The sequence below is a fragment of the Lithobates pipiens genome, unplaced genomic scaffold (assembly GCF_037356315.1).
Source record: "Lithobates pipiens isolate NorthernLeopardFrog02 unplaced genomic scaffold, aLitPip1_a1.2 Scaffold_18, whole genome shotgun sequence".
Lineage (NCBI taxonomy): Eukaryota > Metazoa > Chordata > Amphibia > Anura > Ranidae > Lithobates > Lithobates pipiens.
The window spans coordinates 574,547,563-574,574,795 of record NW_027507758.1 but is presented as its reverse complement, the minus strand read 5'-3'; the positions used below and the strand labels follow the sequence as shown (position 1 = coordinate 574,574,795).

At 45.0% G+C, this 27,233-nt stretch overlaps 1 protein-coding gene across 2 annotated transcripts in view; it reads left to right on the top strand.

Moving 5' to 3' along the window:
• Positions 1 to 19,483: 19,483 nt before the first annotated feature.
• LOC143989049 (cytochrome P450 2K1-like) overlaps positions 19,484 to 27,233 on the top strand; it is a 72,281-nt gene continuing 64,531 nt past the window's right edge. For both annotated transcript variants that reach the window (XM_077489053.1, XM_077489052.1), the window contains exon 1: positions 19,484 to 19,705. In XM_077489053.1, coding sequence (XP_077345179.1) covers positions 19,520 to 19,705 — 186 coding nt within the window. In that variant the 5' untranslated portion in view covers positions 19,484 to 19,519. The remainder of the gene's footprint in view (positions 19,706 to 27,233) is intronic.

Genomic DNA, 27,233 nt, shown 5'->3' with positions numbered 1-27,233 from the left:
GGAAACACTGGCATCACAAGCCTACATATTCTCTTGTGCAGGACTTCCCGAAACCCCTTTTTCATTTCTTTTCATTTCTTATGTCATTTCTTATCTTTTCAGCTGGTTATTGTGTTAAATTACCTGAACTGTCAAGCACAAATAAAGTATTAGATATAATCCAGCAAAACCTTTTTATGCAATAAACATAATCGACTTTTTTCATGCTCTGGGTTGTTTAGAAAGTACACTTCTAATAGTAGATAAGTCTGCTTAGCATTTGTGTTTAAACAGATATATAATACTATAATTTTAGGTTGCACTGAAGATGTGTTTACATAGGATCAGGGATCAGTTGTATGAAATGAAAGAGAATAAATCCTCTGCATTAGTTTACTGTTTAAAGCCGAATTCCAGGCAAACAGCTAAATACACAGATGTAATATCTATATATATAAATCTCTCTTTATATAGCTCTATCTATCTATCGAGAATCTCACAAAAGTGAGTATACCCCTCATATCTTTATAAAAATTGTATTTATTATATCTTTTCATGTGACAACACTGAAGAAATTACACTTTGCTGAAATGTAAAGTAGTGAGTGTACAGCTTGTATAACAATGTAAATTTGCTGTACCCTCAAAATAACTCAACACACAGCCATTAATGTCTAAACTGCTGGCAACAAACATGAGTACACCCCTAAGTGAAAATGTCCAAATTGGGACAAATTGTCTATATTTTTTGTGGCCACCATTATTTTCCAGCACTGCCTTAACCCTCCTGGGCATGGAGTTCACCAGAGCTTCACAGGTTGCCACTGGAGTCCTCTTCCACTCCTCCATGCTGACATCATGGAGCTGATGGATATTAGAGACCTTGCGCTCCTACATCTTCCATTTGAGGATGCCCCACAGATGTCGAATTGGGTTAAGGTCTGGAGACATTCTTGGCCAGTCCATCACCTTTACCCTCATCTTCTTTAGCAAGGCAGTGGTCATCTTGGAGGTGAGTTTGGGGTCATTATGTTGGAACACTGCCCCGTGGCCCAGTCTCCAAACGGACGGGATCAGTATGTCACAGTACATGTTGGAATTCATAGTTCCCTCAATTAACTGTAGCCCCCCCCCCCCCAGTGCCGGCAGCACTCATGCAGCCCCCGACCATGACACTCCCACTACCATACTTAACTGTAGGCAAGGCACGCATTTCTTTGTACTCCTCACCTGGTTGCCGCCACAGATGCTTGACACCATCTGAACCAAAATAAGTTTATCTTGGTCTCATCAGACAACAGAACATGGTTCCAGTAATCCATGTCCTTAGTCTGCTTGTCTTCAGCAAGCTGTTTTGAAGCCTTTAGAAGAGGCTTCCTTCTGGTACAACAGCTATGCAGACCAATTTGATACAGTGTGCAGCATATGGTCTGAGCAAAAGCTGGTCTGAGCACTGACAGGCTGACCCCCCACCCTTTCAACCTCTGCAGCAATGCTGGCAGCACTCATGTCTACTTCCCAAAGACAAACTTTGGATATGGCCCTGAGCATGTGCAATCAATTTCTTTGGTTGACCATGACAAGGCCTGTTCTGAGTGGAACCTGTCCTGTTAAACCGCTGTATGGTCTTAGCCACCGTGTTGCAGCTCAGTTTCAGGGTTTTGCAATCTTACAGCCTAGGCCATCTTTACTTAGATCAACAATTCTTTTTTAGATCCTAAGAGATTTCTTTGCCATGAGGGGCCATGTTGAAGTTCCAGTGACCAGTATGAGAGAATGAGCGTGATAACACAGCATTTAACACACCTGCTCCCCATTCACACCTGAGACCTTGTAACACTAACGAGTCACATGACACCGGGGAGGGAAATGTCTAATTACGCCCAATTTGAATATTTTCACTTAGGGGTTTACAAACTTTTGTTGCCAGTGGTTTAGACATTAACCACTTACAGACCGGACCATTTTGCTGGTCAAAGACCAGACCACTTTTTGCGTCTCGGCGTTGCGTCGCTTTAACTGACAATTGCACGGTCATGCGACGTGGCTCCCAAACAAAATTGTGTTGGTATTTGATCACCTCTGCGTTTTTATTTTTTGCACTATAAACAAAAATAGAGTGACAATTTTGAAAATAAACGCATTATTTTTTACTTTTTGTTATAATAAATATCCCCCAAAAATATATAAAAAAAATCTTTCCCTCAGTTTAGGGCAATATGTATTCTTCTACATATTTTTGGTAAAAAAAAATCACAATAAGTGATTATTGATTGGTTTGCGCAAACATTATAGCGTTTACAAAATAGGGGATAGTTTTATGGCATTTTTATTAATATTTTTTTTTTACTAGTAATGGCGGCGATCTGCGATTTTTATTGTGACTGCGACATTATGGCGGACACATCGGACATTTTTGACACATTTTTGGGACCATTGTCATTTATACAGCAATAACTGCTATATAAATGCAGTGATTCCTGTGTAAATGACACTGGCAGTGAAGGGGTGAACCAGTGGGTGGCAGTGTAGGGGTTAAGTGTTCCTAGGGGTGTGTTACTAACTGTTGGGGGGGGGTTGGGCTTTCATTTAGTGAACACTGATCTCTGCTCCAATCACATGGAGCAGAGATCAGCGTCACTAGTTGCTAGGCAGAATGGGGAAATGCTGTTTACAACGGCATTTTTCCATTCAGCCGCCCCGTGAGACCATCGTGGGTATGCCCGCGGCGATCGAGTCCGCGGGACCCGCAACCAGACTCACGGGGGCCCCGACCATCACGGGAGAGCGCCGGCGCGCCTCCGATGGCAGGGCGGCAAATTTAAAGGGACGTACAGGTACGCCCATTTGCCTGCCCGTGCCATTCTGCCGACGTACATCGGTGTGCGCTGGTCGGGAACTGGTTAATGGATGGATTAATGGAACTTCAACGTGGCACCTCATGGCAAAGAACTCTCTGAGGAGCTGAAAAAAGTTGCTCTACATAAAGATGGCCATGAAAACATATAATAAACAATGAGAGAGAGAGTGAGAGAGAGAGAGGGAGAAGAAGAAAGAGAGGTGCTGGGGTTATATTGGAACTGGGCTTAGAGGTGAATGGCCCCAACCTCTCAAGGAGGTCAGTCTCTGAAAGGGAGCTGTGTGTAGCACATTGCTCCATGCTGTCCATGCTAGGACAGTGAAAGACCAAGCCTGTGAGGATGTAGCAGCAGGGAGCTGCAGGAGAAACAGTCATAGCCAAGTAAATTACAACATTTTGTGCACAAGCACTGGAACTGTGTGTTTGACAGTCTGGAGAACCAAGACAGGGGGCCTAAGCATAAATATTGCAAAGAAGAGCCACAAGGCTGAGTACCATTTGGTTATCATATTGATGGTGAGAACCCCTGCGAGGGAAACTATTTTAAATATGAACTTTTGCTTTGTTTTCAATAAAAGTGTGCAGAGAAAGCCATAAAACTGACTTTTGGAGTGGAGCAAACTCACTGTTTGGCGCTACCAATGAGCTAAAATACCCAAAATTATCACAATATATACACAAGAGATGTTCAAGTTATATCAGGACTTAGAACTTTTACAGGCATAAAATGGGATGTCAGCGTGACGGTACTACAGGCAAGTGACAAGGGTATCCTATTACTGATATATAGAGGGCAGCAGCCTATGGCTTCCCCCTGCAACATTTCCTGCAGTGCCTTTACTACATGTTGTAAAATTAAATATATAAAAATTCAAAAATCCAACTGGTTGCTGATTGGCTGGGAGGGAAAGGATTATTCTGGCAAAGTAAAGGAATTGCGGATGCTCCTGGCCTCTTCTGTGCACAGCCCATAGACAGCATCCATTAAACATGTGCACTTTGTTTTAGCCTGAATCTAGATCAAATGTATTTGACAATAGTAAATGCAAATGATAATATTAACGAATTTCATTGAAAATCATTTAGTTTTGTTTTGTATGTAGTAGTGTATGTATGAAAAATGATCGAACGATCCAAATTCTGTGTGAAGAATATCTGGTTGTTCAGGAGTGGGCTGGGGCACTGGCTGCTATGTCCTTAACAACTGAGGAGTCATCAGCTGTCAGCAGGTTTCCACACTGTTAGTTGAACTTATAATTTTGTTGAGAAATCGAATGTGATTGGAATTTGGAGCATATATGTTGGCTATGGTACATGTTGTGGAATTAATATCACAAATAAGTATTATATACCTTCCTTGTGGGTCTTTGATTTCTTCGTGGAGGTTAAAGGAAACAGCGTCTCTGATTACAGTAAGAATCCCCCTCTTCTTGGAGTCCGCATTGGCAAAAAAGATATATGTAAAGTTTTTTTTGTACATTTAGGAGGTGCTAAGCTGCTGTAGTGTGTCTCCCGTGCACACAGGACATCACATTTGAATTGCAGAACTTCTCTCCACGTTGATTTCCTTTTAACAGGATTGTTGAGGCCTTTGGTATTAATAGTGAGAAATATCACCCCTATGTGGACAATAGGCGTATGTTAGGTTAGTATTTTGTGTCCTGCAAAGCTGTCCTTTGTACAGGCCTCCCATTTGTGGTCAAAGTTAGTATTGAGTTTGATGTGAAACATTTGTATTGCCCATATATTGTTAGTACTCACAGTATGTAGGTTTTGTAGTGTCAAAATGAAGTGTGAGGGGACGGCGCATGCGCGAGGCTCGACATGGCAGACGTGCTTCCATAGAGCTCTGCATTCCCCGCCGCATTACCGGATCTTTTATGCTGATCTGAACCGCATTCTATTTACAAACTGACCGGGATCGCCTCCTGATACTCCGAGGTACCTTACGGTATGGTACTCACGGGACCTAAGGGCAAAAACAAGCCGAAACCCATCAAAGAAACTTTGGCCCGGGCCTCCTCCAAAATGGCGGCGAAAGCCTTAGCAAAACAGCATGCGGAATCTCCGGCGGCCTCGGACAGCGGAGAAGAGGAAGACACAGACTCCAATCTTGGCGGCTCCCCTCCTCTACCCTCCACAGGTATATCCCAAGCTGCTTTCCTGAAACATATGAAATCTATGCTCCAGAAAGCTCTCAAGAACACCTCAGAGCAAATAACTGACAGGCTCTCACGAGAAATTCGTGAGATAGGCCAGCGCACTGCTGATCTAGAGACGAGGGTGGACGATATGGAGCTTACCCTCCAAGAACACACTCAGGACTTCTCAGTGCTCAGGGAGCAGAATGCCACCTTACTGTCCCATTTAGAGGACGCCGAAAACCGTTCCCGTAGGTCAAATTTGTGTTTACGTGGAATCCCTGAATCAATTGACGACATACAATCCTTTACAACCGCTCTGTTCTAGGAGCTTTCACCCTCTATTCCCATCGAACGGCTCGAATTTGACAGAATCCACCGAGCCCTCACACGCCGCCAACCCGATGGTCCCCCTCGAGACATCATTATAAAGTTGCATTTCTTTCGAACCAAGGAACAGCTGCTTAATGCCGCCCGTCAGAAAGAGGAACTGATTTTCCAAACCCACAAGTATCAGCTCTTCTCCGATCTGGCTCCTCTGACCATATCTAAGCGCCGTGCTATGAAACCCCAGTTGCAAATTTTACTGCAACACCAAATCAAATATACCTGGAGGTTTCCCTTTGCCCTGCAATTCACCCACTTAGGCCAGCAGCACGCCTGTTCTTCTCCTGAAGCCTTACAACACCTTCTGGAATCGCTTTGTTTGACCCCACCGGCTCAACCTTCGGAGACTGCTTTGCCTCGGACCCCTGCCCGGTCTGCGGCTCATCCATATACAGCTACGCCTAAACGCACATCACTGGACCCGGTATCGGTCCGTAAAGGGACTCCATCACGCCGGCATGAAGATCCTTTCCTTAGTCCGAAGTCTCGTATCCCACGCTGATCTGGTTCCGTGAACACTGTTTTTTCCTCCTTCATCCGTTCGATACGCTCGGTGTGCTCCCCCTGTGTCCGAGGGTTCCAGACTCACATAACCACCTTGTAACTGTATGCTACTGCACTGGACCCCAATTGCCTTGGTTTTTCTGTTTTATTTTAATTTTACTTTTTGCTATTGTCTTTTTGTCTTCAGCTGAGGCCCAGGGGCCCACACCGAGGACTGGTCATTGTACCCTGATTGGGGCGACCCGTACGAATGGCACACCCTTTATAGGGCCCTCGTTTAAGGTTCAGTCATTCGTTCTTTGTTTGTTTGTTTTTTGTTTTTTAATTCACCTAACCAGGTTCGTTACATGCATAACGGTATTGCACTTCGTTCCTGCATTACGTAGCACACTCAGCGATTTACGTTCGCTTCACTTTGTGCCTTCGTTCAGATAGTTTGGGCTGCTAGTACGACCGTACACGACCCAATGTGTTTAATATATGCTGTTTATCAATGGAGGCCCTATGCCTCGCAGTCTTTGCTTATGTGTTTATGGCAAACCGTTTAAGTTCATTTGTTTAAGTTTTAATGTGACGATTCATTTGTTTGATCCGTCTGCGGTGGGGAGTTGTCACTGCTCCCCCACCTCACAGCGCTCTCCCTCTGTGGCCGTTTTTTTTTCTGGCTGCAGAGTTAGCGCGCTATTTAGTCGGGCTATACAGAAGTCATGCTATATTTCTCCATTGAAATGTTATGCCCTACGCCTATTCTCCCTTACTCTCTCCTTTTTCTTTCTGTTTCCTCTTTTTGCTCTCTTCTTCTTACTGCTTTCCTAGCTTTTTCGGCTGGCCGGGTTGCCCCCAGTTGTCACCTACTATATTTTAATAAGCCCCTACTTCCGTTTAGATGGCCCCCTTAAACATCCTCTCCCTTAACGTTAAGGGACTAAATTCTCCAAATAAAAGAGTTAAGGCCTTTCGCACCTTTGTTTCACTGAAAGCTGATATTGTGGCCCTTCAGGAGACTCATTTCTCAACCAGTAGTACCCCTAAATTTTTCAGCTCCCGTTACCCCCAAGTGTACACTGCCTCTGCTGACTCAAAGCACAGAGGGGTCTTGCTGGCCTTCCACTCCTCCTTGCCTTTCAAAGTGACCACGGAAATCAAAGATCCAGCCGGCCGCTATATTATATTGATTGGCTTCCTGCAGGATGTGGAGACGACCTTGGTCTCTTATTACGCCCCAAATACTAACCCTCTCCCTTTTTTTTCTCACTTACTGCAGGTTATTAGAACCCATGTCAAAGGTACACTCTTTATGTGTGGTGACTCTAACCTAGCACTTCACCCACATTTGGATAGATCCCCATACTCCCCGGACCATTACTCCCCTTCATCACAATTGCGTAAATTATTTCAACATTTCTCTCTTTTGGATACATGGAGAGAGTGTAATCCTTTAAAGAAAAACTATACTTATTACTCTTACCCACATAACTCTTTTTCTAGAATAGACCATATCCTTGTCCCAGTCGCATCCGCTCCAATCCTTCAACGCTCTGTTATCCACCCTATCACGTGGTCAGACCACTGTGCTGTGATCACCACGTTCTCCTCGTTATTATCTCGCCCTACCACGAACACATGGTGCATGAATGAAGCACACCTAACCAATCAGTCCTATTGTCTTGATATTCAATCCGCTCTTGATGACTATCTACTACACAATGTCACCCCTGATATATCACCAACTTTGCTTTGGGAAGCACATAAGCCGGTAATCAGAGGCACCTGCATTTCTGTTGCCACCCACCTTAAACGTATTAAAAACTCCAAAATACATCAATTGGAATCTGATTTTCACCACTATTTTCTGTTGTTTCAGAAGTCCCCCTCAGCCACTAATAAAAAACTTCTAGAGAAGACTAAGCTGGAGCTGGACCTCCTCTTGGCCGAATCGGCGGACAAATCCATCCGCCGGTCCGGCCATAAGATCTACACCAAGGCCAACAAGCCTGACACCTTCCTGGCACTTCGCCTCAGTAGACCAGATCATGCACGCAATCCTATTAGACTTCGGCTGGCCAATGGCACACATTCCAGTAACCCTGTTAGGGTACTTTCGGAGTTCCGCAAGCGTCTTGCTGATCTTTATGAAGGGAGAGGGCCTCTTCCCTCTACGGAGGCAGAGACACTTTTCCAGGACTTACAATTACCCAAACTGCCGGATGCCAGCCGGGAGTCAATAGACAAACCAATCTCGGTTGCCGAGGTTCTTGGTGCTATTAAAACTCTTAAACCTAATAAACGTCCTGGTCCAGATGGTCTTCCAAGTATATACTACAAGAAATTTGCAACCACTCTGGCCCCACTCCTTGCCAAATCATATAATGCCCTGCTAAAACAACAATCCCTAGGTCGTGATACGTTGACAGCCATTATAGCCATGCTCCCAAAACCCAACACGGATCATACCCTCTGGTCCAATTATAGGCCCATTTCTCTTTTGAATTTGGACGTGAAAATCCTGGCTAAAATTCTTGCCCTTAGGCTTAACCCAATAATTGGGGGCATGATCCACAAAGACCAAGTAGGCTTTATTCCTCGTAGACAGGCCAGTGATAATATTCGTCGGATTATCCTCTTACAACATATAGCAAAATCCCGTAAGATCCCTATGCATCTTTTATCACTCGACATCAGAAAAGCCTTTGACACTGTCTCATGGCCTTATCTCCATTACATCCTGGGTCGCTGGGGCTTTGGCCCCAATTTTCTACAATGGGTGAGCGCCCTGTATGCCCATCCACAAGCCTATGTAAAATATTCTGGTTATAGTTCAGAGTGCTTCCCCATTCGGAGAGGTACGAGACAGGGTTGCCCCTTATCCCCACTAATATTTGCTTTAGTGATAGAGCCCCTCGCTGCATTAATTAAATCAAATCCAAATATTCATGGCCTAGACATAGCTTCCACTACCCATAAACTTTGCCTATTTGCCGACGACGCTCTTTTATTTATTACCTCCCCACACATTTCCCTGCCTAACCTCCACCTACTCTTAACAAAGTTCGCTAGGATTTCAGGTTTGGAGGTTAATCAGGCGAAGTCCAAAGCCCTTAACGTATCTCTCCCTTTAGACGAAATGAAGCTAATACAGCGCAACTTTCTCTTTCAATGGTCCCCTTCATCAATTCCATATTTAGGTATCAAACTGACTAGTGAACCCACCCATCTATTCCAATCCAACTATCTTCCTATGCTAAAGCACTTGTCCTCCTTGCTTAATACTTGGTTACCCCTCCACGTCTCCTGGCTTGGACGAATTGCAGCTGTAAAAATGTCCCTATTACCCAAGCTTTTGTATCTCTACAGAGTCCTCCCAGTTGCAGTACCATCCTATTTCCACAGGGCGATCCAGAGTCGGGTGTATAAATATATTTGGGGCACTAAGACCCCCCGTATTTCTAGACCCACTTTACTTCGCAGTAAACTTAATGGGGGCTTGGGAGTTCCCAACTTTCTCCATTACTATCACTCCGCCCAGCTGGCACAACTAACCTTGTATCATGCGAAGACGGAGATCCCCCTCTGGGTCGCCTTGGAGGCTATAGACTTGCACCCCATCTCCATTGCCAACGTTCTGTGGCTCCCTACTTCGGCTCGGGGCTCTGTCACTAATCCCCTAACCCAGCATTCTCTACGCATCTGGGACAAATTATGTAAGTCTTTTAAGTTACTCACGCCATACTTACCCTTACTCTCGTTATTAGGTCAACCTCTATTTTACCCAGCCTTCTCCCATCCAGTTTCTTTTCAGGCCTGGACTCATGCTGGCTTGATTCGAATACGCGATTTTATTTCTAATGGTGCCATCACGCCTTTCCCAGTTCTACAGACACAGACCCACATCTCTCCACGGGAGTGTTTTAGATACAGTGGTGTGAAAAAGTGTTTGCCCCCTTCCTCATTTCCTGTTCCTTTGCATGTTTGTCACACTTAAGTGTTTCGGAACATCAAACCAATTTAAACAATAGTCAAGGACAACACAAGTAAACACAAAATGCAATTTGTAAATGAAGGTGTTTATTATTAAAGGTGAAAAAAAATCCAAACCATCATGGCCCTGTGTGAAAAAGTGATTGCCCCCTAAACCTAATAACTGGTTGGGCCACCCTTAGCAGCAACAACTGCAACCAAGCGTTTGCGATAACGTGCAATGAGGCTTTTACAGCGTCCTGGAGGAATTTTGGCCCACTCATCTTTGCAGAATTGTCCTAATTCAGTTACATTAGAGGGTTTTTGAGCATGAACGGCCTTTTTAAGGTCATACCACATCATCTCAATAGGATTCAGGTCAGGACCTTGGCTAGGCTACTCCAAAGTCTTCATTTTGTTTTTCTTCAGCCATTCGGTGGTGGACTTGCTGGTGTGTTTAGGATCATTGTCCTGCTGCAGAACCCAAGTTCGTTTCAGCTTGAGTAAACGAACAGATGATCGGACATTCTCCTTCAGGATCTCTTGGTAGACAGCAGAATTCATAGTTCCTTTTATCACGGCAAGTCTTCCAGGTCCTGAAGCAGCAAAACAGCCCCAGACCATCACACTACCACCACCATATTTTACTGTTGGTATAATGTTCTTTTTATGAAATGCAGTGTTCCTTCTACGCCAGATATACTTGGACACACACCTTCCAAAGAGTTCCACTTTTGTCTCATCGGTCCACAGAATGTTGTCCCAAAAGTCTTGGGGATCATCAAGATGTGTTGTGGAGAAATTGAGACGAGCTTTGATGTTCTTTTTGCTCAGCAGTGGTTTTCTCCTTGGAACTCTGCCATGCAGGCCATTTTTGCCCAGTCTTTTCCTGATGGTGGAGGCATAAACGCTGACCTTAACTGAGGCAAGTGAGGCTTGCAGTTCCTTGGACGTTGTTGTGGGGTCTTTTGTGACCTCTTGGATGAGTCGTCGCTGCGCTCTTGGGGTAATTTTGGGCGGCCGGCCACTCCTGGGAAGGTTCACCACTGTTCCATGTCTTCGCCATTTGTGGATAATGGCTCTCACTGTGGTTCGCTGGATTCCCAAAGCTTTGGAAATGGCTTTATAACCCTTTCCAGACTGATAGATCTCAATTACTTTCTTTCTCAATTGTTCCTGAATTTCTTTGGGTCTCGGCATGATGTGTAGCTTTTAAGGATCTTCTGGTGGACCTTACTGTATCAAGCAGCTCCTATTTAAGTGATGCCTTGATTGTGAACAGGTGTGGCAATAATCAGGCCTGGGTGTGGCTAGAGAAATTGAACTCAGGTGTGGACAACCACAGTTATAGTATGTTTTAACAAGGGGGGCAATCACTTTTTCACACAGGGCCATGATGGTTTGGATTTTTTTTCACCTTTAATAATAAACACCTTCATTTACAAATTGCATTTTGTGTTTACTTGTGTTGTCCTTGACTATTGTTTAAATTGGTTTGATGTTCCGAAACACTTAAGTGTGACAAACATGCAAAGGAACAGGAAATGAGGAAGGGGGCAAACACTTTTTCACACCACTGTACCTCCAAATATCCCATTTTATCCAAACAATTATAGGCCCCCACAGAGTATCGAACAACCTTTCCATATTCGAGAATATATGCGACTCGGACCCCCATGCACCGGGTATCATTTCTAGCCTCTATGCGCATCTCATGTCTTCCCCTTCCCCACTACCATCATATGCTTCTGCTTGGTCCAAAGATTTATCCATAGATTGGGATGCGGAAGACTGGACAAGGATGTGGTCAACCACTAAACTGTCATTGCAGAATGTGGTGGCATTAGAAGCCAGTTACAAAGTCCTTATGAGGTACCTGGTCCCCGTTAGGATTGCTAAATACACTCCAACCTATTCTCCCAACTGCTTCCGTGGATGTGATGCAGGGGGTACCCATCTTCACATATGGTGGACATGCCCTGTGGTGGAACACTTCTGGGCACTTATATTCCAAATGGCCTCCACCCTGCTTAATACAACCCTTGTCCCGGATCCAGCCCTTGCACTGCTTAATTTCCCCCCACACGACTTCACTAGGGCACAGTTGCGTCTTTTCCTCCAGCTCACCACTGCCGCCAAACAGACTATTGCGAAGGCCTGGAAGTCCCCTCTTTTGAATATTGTGGAAGTTAAAAATAGAGTCACTTTGGCTATGATACACAGTAAAATCGAAGCCACAATCTTAGATAAGATTCCTCAACACCTTAAAATTTGGCGCCCCTGGGCAGATCACTTTCTCCCCCCCGATTTTGATAGCCGCCTCCTGGAACCCTGATCCCATTTCTAGGGGTGGAGGTCTGTTCCCCGTTTTTCATGGGGCTTGTGGGCAGCCTGGCCAGTTCCCTTTCTCTCTCAACTATGTTAGCTCTTTCCTTCTCTTTTCCTTTAGTCTCTATTTTCCTTTACCTTTAGTTCCCTCCTTTCTCTTTCCTCTCTCTTTTCCCTCGACTTGCTCTTTTCTCTTCTTTCACTGACTATTCTGACTATGGTGGCATATGATACACGTTATGTACCTGTTACTGTTGCCCAGATTGCTCGGGCAGAGTATCCCTGCTTTATGTGTTGGTTATAGCTTTTAGACTCACATTCACACACCTCTCCCATCGATGCTATTTGTTGATTTTTGATCCACTTTGAAGGGGAGTCAGTTGTACAATCTATATCTTAATGCATGGTCGTGACTTTTTATTACTCCAATGCTCTGCTGGAATGTTCTCCTACGTCTATAACATCTGTAACTGTGCCTGTTTCTTTTTCTTGATTGTTGTCAATAAAATATTTGAAAAGAAAATGAAGTGTGAGGTCTTCTGGTTGAGGTCTTTGTATAGAAGTATCTGTCCCATAGTGGATTTCCTTGTGCGGTATTTGGTTCCCTGAAATGGGATGTCGGTTCCTTGCCGGGTTGTACTGGTGCAATCTCCAGGATGGGTTTTGGCTGAAAAATGGTACCTGTAGAGATAACATAGAGGTAGAGCCATAATTTCTGACTATATTAAAGTAGAAAAAGATGAAAAAACAAGATAAAAAAAGCTACCATTGCCATAGTAACAAAAGTGCTCCAGTTACCTGGAGAGGTATAAACATAATGTGCTGTTGGTCAAAGACAAGTAAGGGTAACTTATACCCGAATGCAGCACAGTTGCTGCTCAGTTAGATTCTATGAGGTACGTTTGTGTGGGAGAGAAGCCTCTCTCCCCAGGGATTTAGGGTTCTGTGTTTTTCTTTCCAGGGTCATTAATGCTTTTTGGCATTTTTTGCAGGGACCTGTTTCCATGCAGGTTCCATATGTGGGACATTCCTGTTAGATGTAAACTTGTCACCCAGTTTTGGGATCTGACACTACTTAAGTAGGGATAGGCCTTTTTCCAGAGAGTTCATGACAAAGGTGTTGCCTTCTTTGGTGATAGTAATTTTTGTGGTATCCCCACCTGTAATTAATCCTGTGGTTCATTAGGGTCTTAGTGATAGTGGTAAGGCTTTTCCTCTTTTGGAGAGTGTGTTGCAATAAGTCTGCAAAGAATGGCAGGTTTTGGTATTGAGAGGGGATATTCTCCTTAGTGAGCATTGCTGTCATTATTTGTTTTTCTTTGGTGTAGTAAAAGTGCAGGTGCAATATAATATCCCTTGGAACTTAGTCAAGGAGATATGCTGGTTTAGAAAGATGGTGGATCCTGTCTATAGTGACATCCAGCTCTGTGAGATCAGGGAGGATTTCTTTGAGCAGTGTGACAGTGTATGTACGCAGCTCCCCTTGTTGGACAGATTCAGGAATTCCTCTGATTTTTAATTATTCCTTCTGGCCCTGTCTTCCATATCTGCCCTTTTTGTTTTAAGCCAATCTATTTCATCATTCCTTCCATTGTGGACATCTACCAGATCATTAATAGTTGTTGCAAATTCCCCCATCTTATTTTCAATATGATCCACTTTGGACTCGACTACCTGGATCTCCCTGTTAAATTTCTGCATACAGCACATCAGATCAGTATGCCAGGAGTGAGCTCCATCACAGGCTGATTCATGGTGGGGAATGCTTCTATACTGCCAGGCAGTTCTCTAGTGTCCTCCCCAGAATCAGCGGTAGGACTGTCAGCAAGGCTGCATCCAAGGCCATCTATTTGGAATTTAGCTTTGGCTGGGCTTGCTGATTGAGGCATGTTAGGGTAGGACTGTGGGCTAGAAGGAGATCCACTATCTCTGTTGATGGTCGTGGATTTAGCTGGGATGGATTGTGAACTATGGACTGGGGTGGATGTGGAACCAGGGCCATCTTGCCTACCTCCATGCGGCAGAGGTTTCCTGTGCCCTTTCCTTTTCCTCTGCATGATCCTCAGGTTGGTGGGATGCAGATCGCTCCATTGGTGGGTTGAAAAAATCCACATGAAAGCCGTTTTGTGCCGGTAACTGTCCCTGGGATGCAAAGCTCAGCTCTCACGCTGCCATCTCAGTCCTTGGCCGGCCACGACCCCTGATAGTTGAATGTGAAAGAGTTGCTGGCAAATAAAAATTTAGAAAAAAACAGCGTGGTGACCCCCCATTCCATTCCAGGCTGTTCAGGTCTGGTATGGATTTTAGGGGAACCCAACACCAATTTTTTTTTTTTTTACAAAATGGCATGGGGTCCCTCCCAAAATCCATACTAGACACTTATCCAAGCATGTAGCCTGACAGACCAGAGGCAAGCAAGTGCCCCAACTCCTGAACCATACCAGGCCACATGCTCTCAACATGGGGGGTGCTTTGGGCTCCCCCAAATGAGAGCTAGACATGGGGGTGAGCGGCACACTGTTTCTTATTGTTTTATTTTTTTTTAAACCAGCATGTTTTGTTTACATTCTGCTGTCAGCGAGGAATACCGCTGACAGCATATGAGTCATGGTTGTGAAGGCAGTCAGTGGCCGCCCACATCTTAGCAGCCAAATATTCAGAATTTTGAATATACAAAAAGAATGTGAAATATACAAAATTTATTCTGAAAAAAAATTGGTCCAATATTGAATCAATAGACCTAATTCCTTTCTGGAATTTGTTTTGCATTGTTTGCATTGTTTGTTCAGAATAGCATTCGATTTTCTTTTTTAAAAACAGTGTAAAGTATGAATTTGAAAGGGAAACCCTACACCAAAAAAAAAAACAATTGCGTGGGGTCCTACCCAATTGCGCGGGGTCCTACCCTTTTTGGAGAATGCAGGGGATGGACAAGTGAGCCATGGAGGCACATTGGGACACCTTATTGATGTTGATGTTGATGAGGACAAGGGCCTTTTTCCCACAACCCTGGCCCAGTGGTTGTGGGGGTCTGCATGGCAAGAGGCTTATCAAAATCTGGATGCCCCCTTTAAGAGGGGGGCCTCCAGATCCTGCCCCCAAAAAGTGTTCAAAGAGGTAATAAAAACATAACACTCATTTTTGACAAGTCCTTTATTTAAAAAAACCAAAGAAATGCCCTGAACGAAAAACAAACAAAAATGCCGCTCTCTGAACATGACTGGTCCCGACCAGTAAACGTGGAGTGGAGGTTACCCATTGACCTCGCCCCCATGTCTATCTCCTATTGGGCGAGTGTTATTCCCGAATGACAGATAAACATGAGGGTGGGGTTACCCGGTGATGTCACTGACTGATTCTGCCCCATAATGTCCCCGGGTAACCCCCGCCCATATGCTTACCTGTCATTCGGTTTCCAGATTCCGATAAGTAACCCCCCGCGCCCCCACAACCACTGGGTCAGGGTTGTGGGGTAGAGGCCCTTATCCCCATCAACAGGGGGACAAGGTGCTTTGGGGGGTAGCTCCCCCTCCCCCAAAGTACTCCCCATGTTGAGGGCATGTGGCCTGGTATGGTTCAGGAGTGGGGAGCTCGTGCTCACCCCCCTTTCCTGGCCTGCCATTCTGCATTCTCAGATAAGGGTCCGGTATGAAGTTTGAGGGGGACCCCATTTTTAAATCCATTCCAGACCCAAAGGGCCTGGTATGGATGGGAGGACTCCAATGCTGTTTTTTTTCCTGAATTTTCAGCTTTCAGTGCTCTCACACTTTGAATGACAATTACTCAGTCATGTAATACTGTACCCAAATGAATTTTTTGTCCTTTTTTTCATTCATATAGAGCTTTCTTTTTGTGGTATTTTATCACCTCTGAGTTTTTTATTTTTTGCGTTATAATTGAAAAAACAAACGCATTTTTCTTTGTTTCTGTGATAAAATTTTGCAAATTATTCATTTTTCTTCATGAAATTTGGCCACAAGTTATATTGCTACATATCTTTGATAAAAATAACCCACATTAGTGGATATTATTTGGTCTTTGTGAAAGTCAGAGAGTCTACAAGCTGTGGTGCAAATCATAAAAAATTGATCACACCTGATGTACTGGTGGCCTGTCTCATTTGTTGTGACCCGAATAAGCCAGCAAAGTACAAATACCCCCAAATTACCCTTTTTGGAAATTAGACATTCCAATGTATTTAGTAAGAGGTATAGTGAGGTTTTGATGTTGTCATTTTTTCCCACAATTCTTTGCAAAATGAAGATTTTTTCTTTCCCCACAAAATTGTCATTGTAATAAGTTATTTCTCTCACATGGCATGTGTATACCACAAATAATGCCCCAAAATTAATTTTGCTGCTCCTCCTGAGTATTATGATACCACATGTGTGGGACTTTTTCACAGCCTAGCCACATAGAGAGGCCCAACATGCAGGGAGCGCCATCGGGTGTTCTAGGAGCATAAATTACACATCTAACTTGTTGACTACCTATTACACTTTTGAAGGCCCTGGAGCACCAGGACAATGACACGTGAAACTGACGTGGCACTGATGGCAGATGGCTCTGATGCGTGGCACTGATGGCACATGACACTGATGACAAATGGCACTAATACATGGCACTGATGACAGATGGCACTAATATGTGGCACTGATGATACGTGACACTGATGTGGCACTGATGACAGGTGGCACTAAAACGTGGCACTGATGACAGATGGCACTAATACATGGCACTGATGACAGGTGGCACTAATACATGGCACTGATGACACATGACACTGATGACAGATGGCACTGATACGTGGCACTGATGACATGTGACACTGATAACAGATGGCACGTGACACTGACACGTGGCACTGATCACAGTTGGCACTGATATGTGGCACTGATGACACGTGGCACTGATAACAGATGGCACGTGGCACTGAGGACAGGTGGCACTGGGGACAGATGGCACTTATAGGTGGCACTGGGGACAGATGGCACTGACAGGTGGCACTAGGGACAGATGGCACTGATAATTGGCACTGGGGACAGGTGGTACTGGGGACAGATGACACTTATAGGTGGCACTGGGGACAGATGCACTGACAGGTGGTTCTGGGGACAGGTGGCACTAATAGGTGGCACTGGGGACAGATGGCACTGTGTTGTGTTAGTGTTCACTGTTTTTCTTTCACTCCTGCTGCAGCACGGAAGCTTTCCCTCCTCACACACTGTCTCTGTGTTAGGAGGGAGAGCCGGCGATTAGAGATGATCTCATATGTTTACATATGAGATCACTTCTTATTGGACACGCTGATCAAGTGCTAAATGGCCGCTGTGATTGGCCCTTTAGCACGATCTGTGATTGGCTGTGTCCAAGGGACATGGCCAACACAGAACTTCCCCGATGCATGCCTGCAGCGGCGCACAGAGGGAAAGTAAAGAAAAAAAGTGATTGTAAAGTTTAGTTTAAAAACAATAAAAGTAAACATAAACATGTTATAATTACCTGTTCTGTGCGGTGGATTTGCAAAGGACAGCCTGGATCCTCTTCTTTTCTGGTCCCTCTTCTCTGCTTCTTGCCCCTCCCCCCTGTCGAGTGCTGCTATAGCAAGCAGCTTGGCTTGCTATGGGGGCACCCGAGCTTAGCTACAGCTATGTCTATCCATTCAGACATGAAGCTGACATTCGGTCCTGCCCCCTCTCTCTCCTGATTGGCTAACTGACTTTTATTGACAGCAGTGGGAGCCAATGGTGCTGCTGCTGTGTCTCAGCCAATCAGGAGGGAGGATCCTCCTGCCTTACTTTATATGTTCATATGACTTTACATTATTTTAATTTATTTTTATGTATAACTACAAAATATTTAAAAGGCTACAGCTCCTGCTTGTTACTCTTTCTACGAGCTCCACACACATAATTATAAGGTATGTTAAAGGGGTTTTAAAGCTTTGTGTTTTTTCACCGTAATGCGTCCTATGCATTAAGGTGAAAAAACACCTTGCAGTCACCCCCCCCCCCCCCCCCAGCTCCCGTTTTACTTACCTGAGACCCGAATCTCCTTGGGCGCAATCCCGCGTTGCTTTCCCCAAGCTCTAGCCGAATCTTCATTGGATGATTGACAGCAGCGCAGCCATTGGCTCCTGCTGCTGTCAATCAAATCGATGACGTGGTGCACCGGGGGCAGGCCCGAGTCATACACTTGGCGGCTATGGCCACCGAGTGTATCATACGGGAGCGCGCCCGCAAGGTAACCCCTTCGAGAGAGAGAGGGGGTTATCTCTTGCAGGGAGGAACCACGAGAGCCACCGTGGGACCCCAGAAGACGAAGATCAGGGCCACAAAACAAACTGCACAGTGGAGGTAAGTATGACATGTTTGTTTAAAAAAAAAAAATTAAAAAAAAATTAAAAAAAAAACCTTTATTATCCCTTTAATTATAATAAAAAGCACACCTGTGTCATTTTCTAGCTTGCTCGTCTCTATAGATTTCTGATATATGTGGCTTCTGAAATACATAGATTTGAAACAGTAGGTTCCTACACACTATGGTAAGTAATTTAAAGCTGTTTGTTGAAAAAAAAAAATCTAATTAAAGATTTGAAGTTGTTGTAAGTATATTAATGCACAATTAGTAATTTGGTTTAAAGAACAGTGCTTGTGCATGCATGAAAAAACAGAAGCAAAAGTTACAAGGTGACAGGTGAAAGCAAGTTGCTTTGTATTAAATGGCAAAGAGCACATTGCCACAACAAGGGACAACCTTGAACTAGATCTTCTGTTTACTAAGCAAGCTAATTGGATGATAAGGTGGATGTAGACAAGTTATCAGTTACCCAGGGAACTGGGTTAAAGTGGGAACGAGCTTTTAAAACAAAAAATTGTTAGCCTGTAGGGTCATTTGGTAGTACAAACTTTATAAGTCTGTACACTGACTGCAGCTAATGCACAGTACAATGTACAGTCTTGTCCCATTCCTGATATCAGCGTGCATGGGTGGTAGTTATATCGTCTGTAACCATCCAATGGATTAAACAAGAAGATGTCAAAGTTGGCGAGAGAAGGGAAAAGGAAGTGGCAATGACACAGTTGAGGAGGGGTGTGCAGTAGAATTGTATTACAGAAAATGTATTAGAAGATTCATCTGTCCTTTGGCAACTGTCCTTTGGCGACTGATATATTCCCCTCTCTGATGAATCAAGTAAAACTGTTCTTCTTAAAACGAAGTTTGTATTTTTTTTATACCCTAAACTTACTATTTCTTAATATTGTTTGTTATTAACTTGCACAGGGCTGGTCTTATCACTGGATTAAAAGGTGAAAGAACTCTTTCTCTTATGAAAGACAGAAAATAAATAGCTAATAGCAACAATGGATTTCGGATTCTCCGTAGCTACATACATTGTGTTGGCCCTATCCATATTATATATCATTAATAAATTGTATCAGTGGAACAAAGGCAATGTCAAAAATTTTCCTCCAGGACCATGGGCTTTGCCACTCATTGGAAATTTACATATTATGGATTTAAAGAAGCCACACTTTACTTATCTAGAGGTAAGGCAACCTGTGTACCCAAAATGATATGATAGTTGGCATGCATTGTTTTACTTTACTTGGCAAAGGCATTTGGCTTGATTAGAAGCTTTACACAAATTGATGGAATGTTAATGCAACTAAAATATTAACATATTCAACCAATGTTTTACATTTTTGTGCAATTACTAGCATTACTTTTATATTTTAATTATTAAGAAAGAATGCAAGGATTTTTTCCAACCCACTGGAGCAAATTGGATCATGGCTTTATAGGGGTTTGCTTTCTTGTGGCTAAACTGTGGGTAAAGGATTTTGTATATGGAAGTTTTTTATTTGTTTTGTTTTTTTTCTTTTTTTTCTTTTGGTTGAACTAGATTGACTTGTGTTGTTTTTTTCCATCCTAATTGCTATGTAATTGTGTAACTAATACAGAGCACTGCTGCCTTTAAAAATTCTCATGTAAAATTCTGGCTTAAATTGGACCTGAAATGGTGAATGAAGATGCACCGAACCCCTGCTGTGAGCCAATACGTGCTGCTATGTGAACCCAGCCTCTCTGCATCCTGCCTGATGTTCCTTGGCTGTTGTGCTTCTGAACCCTCCTCTCCATCTACGGTCAATATACTATCTTCCTCATTCTTAATACCTGAAAGGAAGAATGCTTGTGCATAATGTCGATCATGCTAATGCAGCAAACAAGCAATCATGTGACCAAATAGCTCCACAGATTCTTCATAGCCAGTCTGCAGCGCTCTTGCAGGATTAGCATCAAAGGAAGAGGAGGGTGCACTTGCAGAGAAGTTGCTGCTCTGCATATGGTAGAAGGAAGAAAAATCATGTCAACTACTCAACTACACCCTAAGCATACTATGGTTTTACAGCATGGCCATTCAGTAAGAAAAAATAATTAGATGTGTCCTTCCTCCAGATGTTGTGGCCCGACCACCTCTTTGTTCTACAAAACTTGCTCTCCTCCTATAATCTCCACATGCATAACCTCTCACTTTGGACCTACCTAATATTTTTCATAAAGGGGATTGCCTAAATTTAATGGCAGCTATAAATTTGTGGCGCTTTGGTGCACACGATTTTATTGCACAAGTATGAGTGATAAAGCAGCTTTGCTGGTGTCAACATGTGTACGCTGTGCACTCCAAAATAAAAACAGGCCTTAGCAACAAAAATTTGGAAAAATATACCTCCCAAAAAGGTTGGTGTTTCAGTTTTAAAATAATTAATACATGCATTGATAGAAAAAAAAACTGAAAACTTTAATAACCTCCCACTAAAAAAGTTTTCTTACTTTTGGATGATGTGATAAAGGGTTTGAAAAGTTGTTATTGTTGTCCTTTTCCCTCACTTCCTATCTCAATGACACAACATTAGTTAAGAAAGGTTCTCCATTGATAGATGTCTCTGGAACAGGTGCTTAGGTGGAGATATTTATCTTCCACTCCCATTTAACTGGAGTTAAAAAGTTTAGACAATTTCTACTCTACCCAAAAACAGTTTTGGCTGAACCAATTTTTTTCTGTGTTAGTTGAACTGGATGGACTTGTGTATTTTTTCAACCAGATTAACTATGTAACTATGCACATTTTTTATAATCACCACATATTTGCCATAACACATTGTCATACATTTTACCAATTTGGATATTTGTGCAGGTTGGTGCTTGTTACTACTAAACCCACTAATGAGGATTGAGGTATCTGTCAGAAACCATGAAACAGACTGAGACAGAAGTACAATCAAATCACACTTTTTTATTAATAAAAATAAAAAGGTAAATAGGAAAAAGCGTAGTCAAGCATAGCCAGAGTCCAGTAGCCAGATCGGGTAGTCAGCCAGTCCAAAGTTAATTAACCAGATCGGGTAATCAGCCAAGCCTGAAGTCAGGGATACAAGGAGAGCAACTGCAAGCAGGATAAGAAGCCAGGAGGGATGTCAGCAAGCCAGTCTTGAAAAAAACAGCAGGAGATGGTTCCTTGTGATGTGACCAACGCGGAGGCAAAGGAGAGAGTGAGCGGGAAGGCTTTAAATAGGCAGGTCAGATGAGCATCATTGGGAACAGCTGGTAACTGTGGCAAGAGAAGAGAGCTGGCAATTAGCCGACAGCTGAGCGGCCAACACAGAGGAGGAAGGGCTTAGCCAGCCCTGACAGTACCCCCCCCAATGTCCCCTCTCCCTCGGAGGGCCACCGGGCTTGAGGGGAAACCATCTATGGAACTTGCGGAGGAGGACAGGAGCATGTACGTCAGAGGATGAAACCCAGGAGTGCTCCTCCGGACCGTACCCCTTCCAATGCACCAGGTAATGTATGCTCCCACGGAACCTACGGGAGTCAACAATGGATTGTACCTCATACTCCTCATGGTTCTCAACCAGAATAGGGTGAGGACGTGGCACTGAGGTGGTAAGTTGGTTACAGACCAACGGTTTCAATAAGGAGACATGAAACACATTTGAGATGCGCATACTAGGAGGAAGGTCCAATGCGTAAGCTACTGGGTTAATCCTGCGAAGGATACAGAAAGGCCCAATAAACCAAGGTGCAAACTTCAGTGAGGGAACACGAAGCCGGAGGTTGCGAGATGACAGCTAGACCCTGTCCCCAACCTGGTAGGAAGGCGCAGGCAGGCTTCTGCGGTCAGCATGGAGTCTGTACCTATTATTAGCATGACGCAAAGCCTCCTGGACTTGTACCCAAGTGGAACGAAGACCACAGAGATGCTCCTCTAATGCAGGAATACTCTGCAGAACAAACGAGTTAGGCAGCATGGAAGGTTGGAAACCATGATTCACCATAAATGGAGACAGACAATCGAGAGGCAGAATTCAAGGCACTGTTGTGAGCAAACTCTTCCCAAGGTAATAGGTCAGACCAGTTGTTAAGATGGTCAGAAATATAGCAACGTAGGAATTGCTCCAAGGACTGATTGGCTTGTTCTGTAGCCCCATTAGACTGTGGGTGATATTCAGAAGAGAACGCAAGCTGGATTCCCAACTGTGCACAAAAGGCTCGCCAGAACTGGGAGACAAACTAACTGCCCCTATCCGAGACAATCACCTTGGGTAGCCCATATAAGTGAAAGATCTCCCGAGCAAATATGGAAGCCAGTTCCTTAGAGGTGGGCAACTTCTTAAGTGGAATACAATGACACATCTTTGAGAACCGGTCAACCACCATAAGGATAAGAGTGTTGCCTTGGTAGTTGGGCAATTCCACAATGAAATCCATAGACAGGTGAGTCCAGGGCCTCTCTCCATTGGGTATGGGTTGTAGGAGGTTGTGGAAGGTGTCTTGGAGCACGCACGGGACAGGCAGCTACGAAGGCAGTAACATCAGCCTGTAGACTAGGCCACCAGAATTGTTGGGGGATGGCCCAAATGAGTTGATTCTTCCCAGGATGGCCAGCTGCCTTGGGAGAATGGTAAGTCTGGAGCACTGCAGTATGGAGACTCTCTGGGACAAAGCAGCGGTCACAAGGTTTATCAGGAGGAGCATGGACCTGAGCAGAAAGAATTTTGTCACCCAAACGAGAAGTAAGACTGGTGCGAACCGTAGCCAAGATACGATCAGGAGGAATCATAGGAACCGTAACCGACTCCGACTTGGAAGTGGAGGAAAATTGTCGTGACAAGGCATCAGCCCTTACATTCTTTTTTTTTTTTTTTATATAAAATTTTATTGAAAAAGATATAGAACAAATTGTACAAAAAATGAAGACTAAAACTTTTCTCATTGAAACAGAAAATCGGGTGAAAGCAATCAGGCAGCTTAGGGTTTGGTAGTAACTAAACATTGCGTACATAGCTTAAAGGAAGACTCACCATTCCCCCAAAGAAGGGAGAAGGGGAAGCCTCCCCTGGATGGATCTGGAGGTTAGAAGGTAACCTGGTATGCAATATAAGATCAATCTACAGGGCAACATAAAGTATAGGTGCAGTTCATTACTGAAGCACTGCCTGAAACGGTCAAATAAGGATTTGATCGTGGGCATGTCTGCGGAGGGGTTGGCGGAGAATATCAAGACGTCGTCAGCGAAGAGGGAGGTTCTTAATTCGTGCGACCCGATTCTGATCCCGTGAAGCGGGGCTTTATATGTCAAGTATCTGGATAGCGGCTCTAAAGCCAGATTAAAGAGAAGTGGGGACAAGGGGCAGCCTTGTCGGGTTCCCTTATGTAGCCGGAACTCATCCGAAAGGAGGCCAGCGGCCACCAGTCTGGCTGCAGGGGAGGTGTACATGGAGCTGATCAGGTGTAGAAAAGGTCCGGTGAAGCCCATATCCCCCAGTACCATGGAAAGCCATTCAAAATTGACATTGTCAAATGCCTTTTCGGCGTCTAGAGTAATAATGGCTAGATCGCTGGTTGGATGACATCTAGCATGTTCTAATGCCATCATCACCTTCCTGATATTGATAGTTGCCGTTCTGCCCTTGACAAAGCGGAGCATCGCCGCATTAATGCCCTTCGGAGTGGACATGACTGTGCCATCGGGGTCGCGTAACGACGATATGACCGTGGGGCGGTAAGGTTCCCTTGCATAATCTGGCAAGAAGCTTGCCAGCCTTGTTGCCAAATTTATGTAGCGTGGCGTCGAAATGGGCTCGTTTAGTGGTTTCCAAGGTTTCAGCCCAAGTGTCAAATGACTGCTTGGCTGTATGCCAGACCTCGCGATTTTCGGGGGAGTTTAAGGCAGAGAGTGCTCGCTGGGCCAGATGTAATCTGGAACTGGAAGCTTTGTATTGAGACTGGGCGTGTTTCTTGAAAGAGGAGGCATACGAGATAATGCGTCCCCTAAGGAACGCCTTACCTGCGTCCCAAAACAGGTGCGGGTTGTCAGCATGTATTGCGTTCGTTTGAGAATATGAAGCCCATTCTTTCGTCATGTAAGCTTGAAAGTCTGCATTGTGCTGCAAGTAGGAGGGGAAACGCCATATCTTGGGATTGGGGTGTATGTCGGGGGTCTCTAGGGTCACTGATATCGGAGCATGATCTGATATGGCTATGTCATGAATTTCCGCCGTCGGAAGGAAAGGGATTAAATCATTAGAACTAAAAAAATAGTCAATCCTAGAAAAGACATTGTGGGGATAAGAATAAAAGGAAAATTCCCGGTCGGTCGGGTGGTGTAGTCGCCAAATGTCATGTAGGTGGAGGGATTCCATAGTCATCGCCAGGCTCGTGAGAGTGGTAACAGTTGAACAGAGTATGGGGCGTGGGGATGAGGATTTGTCGTCTGCCGGGTGTGCAACAGAATTAAAGTCGCCCCCCACCAGATGCGGGAGGTGTGGGAAGCGCAAAAGCCAAATAGTCAGCGTGCCAAAAAAGAGTTTTGTGGGGCTATTAGGGGCATATACATTTGTAATAGCAAGTTCCTTGGTCCCTATGAGGGCCCTGATTGTGAGGAGTCTGCCCTGTTGGTCTGTGTCCGTAGATAGGATCTTACAAGGGAGATTCTTATTGACAAGAATAAGAACCCCTGCTTTCCGGCCTACAGCCTCAGAACCCACCACCTCACCTACCCAGAGCTTCCTCATCCGAACAAAGTCCGAAGAGGAGAGATGGGTTTCCTGTAGCAGCGCTACGTCCGTCTTGAGTCTCTTGAGGTGTCGCAGTACCTTCATGCGTTTGTTGGGGGAACTAAGCCCTTTAACGTTCCCACGAGACTACTTGTAGCATGGTGGAGCGTTAAGTGCAGTGATAGCGGGAACTAACAATACCATGTGTTCGGGAGGACCCGGGGCATATAACAGCAGGAGCTTTGCTCCAGATAAGGCCAGGACGGACCTAGGTAAAATGACATCAAGGGAGAATAAATTGAGTAAGAGTGCAGCTATAGGAAAAGGTAGAAGGAAGGGACGGGGAAGGGAGTGGCAAACGTGCCAAACAAAACAACTCACTGTGAACTTCACTTTTTTCCGCATGGGGGTCACTGTGTAGACCAGCTCCCAAAACCAGGCCATCGAACTGACATATACACGGCTGCCCTAGAGAAAGGAGCACGACATGCCGTCAACCCAGGCAAGGATCAAAACGAAATGAGATGATCTGCACAGAAGACTCCACAGGGGGAACAAGTGGGTATAACCTGAGAGAGGAGAAAGAAAAGGAGAAATACATACATTGATAAGCGAAAAAAAAAAAAAAAGTTATAATAGGACAATAAAAGAACATCCATAAGCCGAGGGCGTATGGGACATGGTAAAAGACATATGTGTAGTCAATGTAGCGCACAGGGCCAGTCACGGCCCTGGGCAAATAATACCTGAGGAGCGCGCGCATTGCGCGGGTGGCCCAGGAGGGGAGTGAGTCAAACAGAAGCCACTTCTACCATGTGAAAACGGGTGGTAGGTAAAGCTTTGTCCCTACAAAGAAGGGAAGACAAAAAAGGTAACACGGTCCTGGTGTTCATCAACGTGGGTTGAGAGCGTGGGGAGCAGGACCTGAGGCCCTGAAGCGCTTGGGAGAATCCTTCCGTGGGCTCCTCTGGTCAAGAGCCCTATTGACTGGGGCCGCCTTGGGAGCCGGGCTCAGTGGAGGGCCCGAGCGTAGCGATTTCAGAAAACGCGATGCATCATCTGGGTCTTGAAAGGAGAGTTGTTCTCCGTTGGGTGCTTTGATCCGTAGGATTGCCGGAAATGCCAAAGTGAATTTCAACTGCCGTTGGAATAGTTCCGTACAGATATGTTGAAAGGCCTTCCGTTTCTTAGAAACATCCACTGAATAGTCAGCAAAGATCAGGATTTTGACCCCGTCGATCTGAAGCGATCTGGACTGACGATACTGCTGCAAAATGGAGGCTTTGTCTGCGTAATTTAGGTATTTAGCAATTATCGGGCGCAGGGACTTGCGATCTGAGTTGGGCGCCCCCACACGATGTGCTCGTTCCACGACGAAGGGTCCCCCCAGGCCCAGAGCCTCCGGGATGCGGCTTGCGCACAGGTCTGATAAGGCAGAATGGTGAAGCGACTCGGGGATACCTACAAAACGCAGGTTGCTCCTCCTGGACCTATTCTCGAGGTCATCGAGCTTTTCCAAAATAAATTTGTTGGTTCTGTCCTGGGCTTGTTCCAGGGACTGCGTTTGGTATAATTCTTCCTCTAACGTGGAGATGCGACTTTCAGCCTCATTAAGTCTGGATGCATGTTCCCCGAGTTGGGCTTGAAATTTATGCATGCCCTGGGTGACAGCTTTTTCAACAGAGGCAGCTATCATAGGGGAGAGGAGAGCAGCAACAGCTTGTGCCAGAAGCTCTGTCTGAGGTTCCTGCAGCGGTGGGGATGGCAGAGCATGCAGCATGGTCACAGGTACTACAGGCCCAGGTACTTGTGTGGAGGTAGGTGATTGTATGGAAGGGGGTGCCTTGGAGGTCATCTGGCCTTGTGCTGGGTCTCCTACCTCCATTGCTGGTGCTTGCTCCTCCGGATAGGCCGCGCAGGCCGGAGCGGTGGCTGGAGCGGTGTAGGCCGAAGCCGGGGCCTCGATTTGCGGCGCGGCCTGCCGCGCGGTGGCGGGCGCGTACGAACGCGGCCCGGT